General features: G+C 31.5%; 1 protein-coding gene across 1 annotated transcript in view; it reads right to left on the bottom strand.

Annotated features, from left to right (window-relative positions):
* LOC109156542 overlaps positions 1–10,244 on the bottom strand; it is a 12,595-nt gene extending 2,351 nt beyond the window's left edge. The window contains exon 1 of the mRNA XM_019304395.1: positions 9,742–10,244. Within this exon, the coding sequence (XP_019159940.1) occupies positions 9,742–10,244 (503 nt within the window). The remainder of the gene's footprint in view (positions 1–9,741) is intronic.
* Between the last annotated feature and the right edge of the window lie 225 nt (positions 10,245–10,469).

The following is a 10,469-nucleotide window of genomic DNA, read 5'->3' as shown; positions in this document are numbered from 1 at the left end:
ATATATATATATATATATATATATATATATATATATATATATTTAATGTATAATATTATTACTACAAAATAAAGTATACTTGTCTTAATAATTAATTATTAATATTATTGCCTAACAGTTATGTATTGTCACATTTTTCGGTGTAATTATTATGGTAATCTATATACATATATATTTTTAAAATTAATATATAATATTATTGGCACAAAATAAATTATACTTACTTTAATATATAATTATTTTTTAATATAATTTTCTATTGTTTATTAATGGTAATTATTATGATAATTTTTTTTTCCTTCTTTCGTGTAATTATTATGGTAATGTATTTAAGTATTGGAAGAGAACAAATATTATAATTAATATAATTAATGAAATTGTTATGGTAATTGCCACAATATTTGGTAATTATAATTAATATAATTAATGAAATTGAAAAATATAAGATTTCTTCTGTAGAAATATTTGTGGCAATTTCATTAAAATATAATTAATAAAATATAAAATATAATTAAGGAAATGAAATAATAAAATTAACAAAATATGAATATTTATAATTTTTTTAAATACATACATACATGCACTTATGCACTATACTAATCATACAAAATTTAAATGCTACTTTTTTTTTTAATTTCTAAATGTAATTTTTTAATTATAAATCTATCAGTATAAATTATTTCTAATGAAATTATATTATAGAATTTTTCTATATACATATTAATAAATATTATGTGTATATGCAATGTATTATACAATCATAATAATAAAAAAATTTTAAATTTAAATTCATAATAACAAAAAATTTTCCTGCAATGCACAGGTAAAACACTAGTTTTTGAAATAGAAAAATCATATTGTTACCTGGTAAAAGGAGGCAAATTATATCATGCACCAGGGTGCACAATGCATTGTGTTCCCTGAGATTTTATGTATATTATGTTAAGAGTTTATATGTATTATTTTAAAAGTTTATGTGTATTATGTTAGGAGTTTATGTGTATTCTACTATACAATTATCTATATAAGAAACAGGAGATTTTTAGGGCGCACAATACATTGTGCTCCCTGGTGCACGATATAACAATTGCTAGAAGGACTCCCCTATTAAAGGTTGAGAAGAAGAAAAAAAAAAAGAACAAAAAACAAAAACTAATTGCACAACCGATGATTGATAAAATTTTAAAAGAAATCAAAATATTAATTACTTTAATTTTTCAGTCAATTACATCTTAAAATTTTAATTATTTTAATTATTAACCGAAGTTGACCTGCCACATGTTAAGTCTTATCCCCACACGGTCACACCTTTCCCTGTTTCCCATTCATCACATGTACAACTGCCTCAAAATTCAATTCCACCACTACATTCGGAAAAATTCCTTCTTCAAACACGCGCGTTAGAGCCTTTTTCTAAACCTCCAAAGTTCAATTAGCTGTGAAGTAATAAGTACTTTTTTTTACCGGTGGCTTGTGGTCCACTGGTATCGGATTGCTCCCCTATGTGGGAGGTCTAGATTTCGATCCTCAATGTAGGCATAGATTGTATGGGTATCCCCCTTCCTTTGTAACAAAAAAAAAAATAAGTACTTTTTTTTTTTTTTTTTTTTTTTTTTTTTTTTTTTTTTTGCGTCTACTTAGAATTTGTAGGCACATCTTTTAGATGAGATAGTTAGCTTGGAGATTTAAAACTGCTCCATACCTAAAGCTAAGGATCGAACCTTGACATTTGGTTAATGATGGATGAATCTCTTCCACTCAATTATACCCCCAGGTTTTTTATACTCTTTATTATTTTCAAATTATTACACGTTTGGTTAGCGAAATAGGCATGGAATGGAATAGCATTCCCAGTAATATGCATATTCCTTTGTTTGGTAAAAATTTTTATTCCTACTGTTCCTAGGAATGACTTATTCCCCTTGCAAGAGGAATAGAGATTCCTGACCCTCCTAGGTATTAGGCTATTCCTGAGTTCTCAGGAATAGTCTAACGTTGATATTTTCTATTTTATCCTTTAATTAAATCTAAAATTTGCATCTCTTTCAGGTTCAAACTTTTCAGCATTCACAAAATATTTATCCGATTCTATGGTGAATGTATATGGTGTTTAATTTTTTTATATGATTTTTTTCTATTTATTAGATTTTGGTTTTTTTTTTTTTTATAAATAAATAAATATACATACATACATACATGCATGCATGCATGCATGCATACATACATACATATATACGAGACTAGATTTTAACAAATAGTCTATACGATGTGGATATAAACTCTATGTAATTAGAATGTGAATATTATTATTATTATTATTATTATTATTATTATTATTATTATTATTATTATTATTATTATTATTATTATTATTATTATTATTATTATCTACTACTACTACATATTTTTATAAGGGTATTTATGTCTTTTAAAACATATTTCATTTCTATTCCTTAAATCAACCAAACACTGTATATAATTCCTAAAGTCTATTCCTTCCGCGAACCAAACAATAGAATACAATTCCTATTCTATTCCTTGTCTATTCCATTCCTTATGAAATAGCATTCCTATTACCTCAAAATTCATTCCGTGAACCAAACGTGTTGTTAAGATTTTAAGTCTATAATATTGTACCATGCATGTGATATTGATCATATTTATGAAAAAAATTAAAAAAGAAAACAAAGAATACCATGCATGTGATATTGATCATATTTATGAAAAAAATTAAAAAAGAAAACAAAGAAATTCATTCTCAAAATTAAAATAATTTAGCTTATACAATAATTTTCTTTGTCCCAATTAAATTAAAATAAAATTTTGGGTTTATCTTTTTGCCTTTTTTCTAGCTTGTAGAGGATTAATCATTGTTTAGTTCAACACTATTATGTGGCAATTTATATCGTGCACCAGGGCGCACATTGTATTGTGCGCCCTGGTGCAAAACGACGTCGTTTTGTTTGCCCAAAATAACAGTTTTTTTTTTTTTTTTTTTTTTTTTTTTTTTTGCTATCAGGATTCCGTTTCTGCCGTTAACGTTAAAAAAAAAAAAAATTACTTGTTCGTTATTTTTCTTCCTCCGTGTTGTTCAACTTGGCAGTTTATCTCTCGAGCTCATCGTCGCGATTTGATTTCTATTTCATATCTAATGATTTTCCAGACATGGATGAAGTGATTGCGCAGCAGGAGGTGGCAGTGACAGACGAATGCAATGATCTGGTTGGATTGGCAGTTACAGATCGAAGATGCTACTCCGGGTTTTTTATATTTGATTTTTTGCTTGTTTTTTATTTTTATTTTTATTTTCGTTGTTGATGCATATGATTGAATTCGTATGTGATAGTCGTTCATTGAATTATATGAGAATTGTTATAGGATTCTTGTTTTTCAATTTAGTTTGATTGTGTTTGTATTGGAGGTGTGTATTTTCTGATGAGCTTCTGTCAATAGATGTGTTTGTCAATCTAGAGTTGTTTTATGTACATTATGGTTATGATTATATGTATTATGTTGATAGTTTATGTATATCCTAGGATAAGATTATGTCATTAATACTTTCAGTTGCTATACCTCAGCATACATAACAGATGTTCCTTATACTTACGATTATGTATATTCTGAATAGAGATTATGTGTGTTCTATTATATGAAGTTGTACATTATACCTTTACATCTCTGTACATTAACAATTATAATTTTGTGCATGTGTGGGTTAATCTAGGGTTATATATTACTAGGACGTATGTTTATGTGTATTATGGTCAAGGATTATGTACATTTATCTTAGGGGTACTTAAATTTTATGTGATTTGCAGCTGATCAGAATTTGGTAGGAATTCCAGTGAGTCCGATTGATGAAGCATATGACATGTATAATGACTATACTTTTAGATTAGATTTTAGTGTAAGGAGGGGTAAGCAAAGATATAGTGCTGCTACAAAAACAGTGAATACGAAGACGTTTCATTGTTTGATGGCTGGATTTAAATGGAATTTAGGAAATCGTTGTTATTCTAATGTTGATGGTCGAACAGGTTGGTCTTCATTTGTTCAATTTGATTTAGTTAGGAATGAGATGTGGACTGCTTCAAAGCATGAGGAATAATCATGATTTGGTTCCACCGAGCAATAGTTACCTTCTATGGTCACATAGAATGGTGTCTAGGAATCATCTTTCTTATCTAAATGATTTGAAGAAGAGTGGTGTTTCTGTGGCAGATGGTATAAGGTTTCTTAAAACACAGTCGGGGGGATCATCGCTTGTTGGTTTTACAAGTAGGGATGCATACAACTCTTTGTGTATTGATGCATTGAACAAATTGGATGGGACTGACTCAAACACATTGATTGAAATATTTAGACGAAGGCAGTCAAGTGGAAATGATTTTTATTTTGATTTTGAAGTGGATTGTGAGTCAAGATTGTGTATTTTTTTTAGAGAGATGAACAAATGAGGCGAGATTATGAATTGTTTGGAGACTTGTTAGTTCACGATACAACATATCGTACTAACAAATATGATATGATTTGTGATACCTTTGTTGGTATGAATCACCATTGCATGAATGTCATGTTTGGATGCGGTTTTTTGATGAATGAGAAGATTGAGTCATTTGTATGGTTGTTTAGGTCATTTTTGAGATCTATGGATAGATTGAGTCATTTGAGTCATTTGTATTGTTCAAGTTTTTCCAAGTTCACGGCGTTGGCTATGTATATGGCATATTGGTGAGAATTCAAAGAAGCATATTAAAGGACTAAGAAATCAAAAAGATTTTTTAGATATATTCAATTGCTTGCCGATATATACCGATAAAGAGGCAGAGTTTGAATTTTATTGGACAAGGTATGACTATTGATCTATGCTTCATTAATTTTTATGTGTATTATGTTGAGTGTTTATGCGTTTTCTTTTATAACATTATGTACATTATTAGTTTATGTATGTGTATCATAACATATTTATTTTAGATTCCATATTTCAGAATACATAAATGATATCCTTAAGAGTGATTAGTTTATGTGTATTATGTTAGGAGTTTATGTGTATTCTTTTATAACATTATGTACATTATTAGTTTCTGTATGTGTATGATATCATATTATTCTATATTCCATATTTCAGAATACAGACTCATGTTTATGTGTATTATGTTGATAGTTTGTGTATTCAAGTATAACATTATGTACATTAGTAGTTTCTGTATGTGTATCATAGCATGTTAATAGGTTTACTTTAATATATATGCTATGTTATTTCAGGATGGTTACAACATACAAATGTCATAATAATTCTTGGATTGAAAAGCTTTATAAATGTAGAGAAAAATGGTGCCCTGCATTTAATAAAAATTATTTTTCGGGTGGGATTTTATCTTCACAAAGGAGTGTAACTACAAATCATTATATTTCTAGAAGGTTATCATAGACTGCTGGACTGTGTGATTTTTATAGCTCATTTGTTGGTGTTATATCGAAGTGGAGAAATAGAGAGAATGGGGAAGATATTTGACGTTCGCAAGGTGTACATACAATGACTATGAATAATGTTAAGATTCTCTCACATGCTAGGAAAATTTATACAATTGAGATATATTACTTGTTTGAAGAACAGTTTATGAAAGGTGTATCATGCTATCAAGAGTGTGTGATATTGGAAGACGGTGTGTTTAAGTATCATGTTTGGAGGCCTGATGTTAATATTATTAGGCATGAAGTGAACTTTAACACTAGACAACTGGATATTGATTGTAGTTTCAAGTTGTTCACTGAAATGGGGATTCTATGTTGTCATTGTTTACGCATTTTAAATGTGCACTGTGTGTCTACAATTCCTGAGAAATATATTTTGAAGAGATGGACTAAAAAAGTTGTTGAAGATGACAATTTTGATATCATGCCCAAATCTCATAGTTCTTAGAAATCACTAGGAAATTTCAAAGGTTGGATGTTTCTTGTCAAGAAAACAACGAACGACGGAAAATCTGTGAACAAGAAGTTGTAGATGCCAAGAGAAGAGTTGAAGCTGATTGTGGTGCTATTTTATTTGAAGATTGTGACATAGGATCCTCAAGTGGTGTTATAAAGGATCCATCAAGCAGGCGGTTGAAAGGGTTGCGAAATAGAAGGTTGAGTAGTGTTATTTCAAAGAAATATAACAAAGCAAGGAGACGAAAGCATCTTGCACATATGGTTGCTTCCAAAATAAAATCAGTTGTTCAGTCTCAAGTTGAAGATGATATTTCTAATATTGCTGGATATGGTTTTCTTGTGCATCTAAGTTCTGGAGGTTCTAATTTTTGCCGTGTTAGGCCAATGACAAATACAGAGGATAATTAAAGCATGTCTTAGTGATAATATTCAGAGTTATGTGTATTTTGTTAAGGGTTTATGTGAATTCTTTGTATGAATCCGTACATTATGAAGTTCAATTGAATAACTCAACAGAAATAAAATATATTACTCAGAATTTAATGATTATGTATATTGTTTTAAGAGTTTATGTGTATTGCGGTATACAATTATGTACATTTTTACTTAAGATTCCATTCATCAGTATACAGAGATGGTATCATTGGACTTCGTTTATGTGTATTCTGTGCATAATTTATGTGTATTTTGTGCATAGTTTATGTGTATTACACTATATAATTATGTACATTTTTAATTTAGATTACAGTCATCATCACAGAGAAATAATATCATTAAGCATATGTTTATGTGTATTATGTTGCGAGTTTATGTGTATTTTGTTAATAGTTTATGTGTATTCCTTATATGACTTCCGTACATTATGAAAGTTGAATTTAAAAGTTATTACTCAGACTTTCTATGATTATGTGCATTATTTTAATAGTTTTTGTGTATTCTGTGTATAGTTTATGTATATTACGGTATACATTTATGTACATTTTTACTTTAGATTCCATTCATCAGTACACATAAATGATAACTTTGGAATTATGTTTGTGTGTATTATGTTTGGAGTCTATGTGTATTTTGTTAATAGTTTATGTGTATATCAAAAGTAGTTTACACAGAGTTTGTTCAATTGTCATCCAAATTGTCACAAATCACAATAAGATTTCATTTTGTCTTCTTGTAGTTGTCCTTTGTTGCTTGTCTAACTGTTTTCATGTACTCATTCTTTGACCACATGATTATATTTGCTGCGTATTTGGCTCGCAGCGATGCAATGAATGCAACCTACAAACAAGATAAATGGAAAAGTAATAAGAAATGAGAGGTAAAATATGACAATATGTAATATTGAACAAAATTGATTATTTGTGTGTACTTACATCCTCCACATCACATGTGAACCCAGGATTCCATTTCTCTATTGTTGTCCCCTTGTAGGTTTCCATGTGCCGCATGCAATATATGTCAGGGTCTTCTTTGTTGTATTCGTTTTGCCATGGCATATGCACATACTCAATTTGAATTTTTTCACCTTCCTAGCAAGGGGATTCTTTTTGGTCCGGAGGTACTTATAGAATGCAGCAAACTGTAGAATATAGTTATAGCAGTGTTTAATTAATTCGAGAATTATAGATATTAAATTTTAGGATGTAGATATGAAATATTAGTAAAAGCGTATCTTACCAATTTGTTTGGACAGTCCTCATACTTGTTTTCATTTGATATCCCTCTAGGCAACAATTTGTTGTTAATGACTTGCAGTTTTGAATTGAGGAGGTTGAAGCACATCAAGTAGTAATGATCAAGGCGTAAGATAGTAAAGAAGACTTGTAATGATTAATAAAAATGAATATAACGGATTGTTTTACATACAGAATAATGTAAAGAATTTACACACTTAGGGTGCATATATTTTTTAAATTACAAGACTGGCATCAGTTATGTCAACAAGAATGACACTCAGTTAGTAGTCTAGGTTAGCACAGAAGTCCTTAACATTCATATTTTTAGTTTTCAATTGGACTTCTTCAAGAAGCATCTGTAAAGAAATAGTTGTTTGTTATATAATGCGTTGTTTCGAAAAAAAAAAAGATTAGGTTAAGATGTCTACGTACATAAGCAGCCTCTCAGAAAAAGATTCTCTTTAGTTGATCTACTGTTCTTCTTATATCAATTGTATTCATTCTGTGTGCCCAGATTTGTAGAATGCCGGTAATTAAATGATCGGCTGCCAATGTGGCAAAGTCCTCTCATGTGGAAAACAAATCGTTGCCAGAAAACAACATTTCACTGCAAAAAAACAAAAACAAAAACAAATTACAAAATAAAAAAAACAAAAACAAAAACAAAAACAAAAACAAAAACAAAAAAAAAAAACAAAAATAAGATAACGATAAACATAGGTCTAACTATTATTTAATTTTTGTCTGATGGATGTGATTTGAAATTAATAATGTACATAATGTTATAATAGAATACACATAAACTCAATTATAAGAAATATCATTTTTCTATGTATTAATGAAGTATGTGAACTTAGAAGATATACATACAATGGAGGGTATTCATCACTTGCTGACATGAATGCATAGTCAGAGATTGTCTTTTCCTTGGTTGAAACATTTGTAAGCTTAGAGATGTTGCTTGTCCAGTATGGGGATCGTAAGTTCAAAGGGAGTTTTTTGAACTTTTGTTGTGGTCTTTTTCGAACTTGGACATCTTCAACCTCATCTTCAGATTCAACAATAATGTTGAGTAGACACAAGAAAACCATTTATCATTATAATTAATGTATAGTAGAATACACATAAACTCTATACAAAATATACATAATCATAACTCTAAGGCATATCATTCATGGAGAATGATATATGGAACAAAATTTCAAAGGTTGTTCATCCTTTAACAACCAACCTCAACAGTCGGTGTGTCCCCGGGCGGGCTCTTGGACGAGACTCTGTTGGGCGACCAGCCTCAGTAGTCGGTGTGTCTCCGGCTGAATACCCCGTTGGACTCAAACGGACAACCAGGCTATGCGGGCGGTGCGTCCCCGACCGCGCGCTGTCCCGAACCCGATCGGGCGACCAGGCTTCGTAGTTGGAGCGTTCTCGCATAGATACGATGGCCCCAGAAGATACTCCCATGGCGGCCAGGGCATTCCTGACCGGGTGCGTACCCAGAAACGGATATCAACAGATTCTACGGAAGCATCTCTGCTCATTTAAGTAGTTTCCCTAATTAGTCTAGACGACTTATGGTAATAAGTAGCCGGTTACATCAGCCTTACGTCAGCCCTACCCTGTCTCTATGCTTGACCTTACCTCAACCCTACTTACCATATACGAGCCCCATACTCATGTATAAATATCCCCCCGGGATCACCATGTATCGGATCGACACTTTTAAGGGAAAAACCCTAGAGAACTAATACCATATTATTCCCTCTCTCTCTCTCTCTCTAAATACTTTATCTCTTGTTTTCATCATCTCGCAAGCACATCTTTCGGTAGTGTTGGCCTGTCGAGCGGCCATTGAGGCTGTGAAAACCAACAATAAGTATAAGAAATATATTTTTATCTCTAGTGAGTTATGTGATTAAACTTCATAATGTATAGAACTATATAGTAAAATACACATAATTTCATACAATTAAGAATGTGGCAGGTCCAGTGTATGCGGCATCTTGTTTCCACTTCCATTCCATAGCAGTGTTAAGGAGAGATCTGATTGTGTAAGCACACCAGTTCAGATCCTTGATCTTACTCACATCCTGTAGGGAGTAGATGATCCTGTAGTTACAAAACTGGTTCTTGTAACCTTTGATCAGGGTGGAAACAACAAAGATTACAAAATCTCGTTTGAACAAATCCCCGTGATCGCCCTTCAACAATCCCATTCAGCATCTGGGAGGTCGATGGTGTGCCCTTCTCTATCCCCCATCGCTCCCTCCAGTCAGCAACCAATTTGGTGAATGCATCAGTTTCATTGGCAGAAACACCCTCTACAATAGGAACATGTCCTCTAGGAACACCAAGAGTTGACTGCACATCATCCTTGTCTAAGAACAGCTCATCTTCTTGTAGATGGATTGAGCATCTACCAATATCCATCCTCTCTAGAAGGTATCTAAGCAGGTTGCCATCATAGGATGTGAGGATTATGCCTAAAAGTAATCCAAAGCCAATGTCTCTAACAGCTTGGTGTTGTTCTGGGGTTAAACTACTGACAAGAGAATAGAGTTTCTTTAGTGTGGTTCTTACAAACAAGTACTTCTTGTGGTAGGGTAAGTTATCCTTTTGGGGTTGTCTTCTTCTTGTCATCTTTTTGGCTTTTTTAGGCTGAGCAGGGCGTGAAGTGTGACTTGTTTTTTATCTTTTGGCAGCGCGCTGCCTGCCATCATTTTTGTTTTTCGTCCTGATTTCAACATTTGCAGGCTCCGACTCTTCATGCACAGGTGCTGAAGTAGATGCAATATTTCTAGCTCGTTTAGTCTTCTAAGCATTTCTAATATTGTATGATCACTATTGCTTAGGCTTGTCATTGCT

This window comes from Ipomoea nil, unplaced genomic scaffold (assembly GCF_001879475.1).
Source record: "Ipomoea nil cultivar Tokyo-kokei standard unplaced genomic scaffold, Asagao_1.1 scaffold2735, whole genome shotgun sequence".
Classification (NCBI taxonomy): Eukaryota; Viridiplantae; Streptophyta; class Magnoliopsida; order Solanales; family Convolvulaceae; genus Ipomoea; species Ipomoea nil.
The sequence above is the reverse complement of the archived record's forward strand: the minus strand, read 5'-3'. Positions and strand labels throughout refer to the sequence as shown.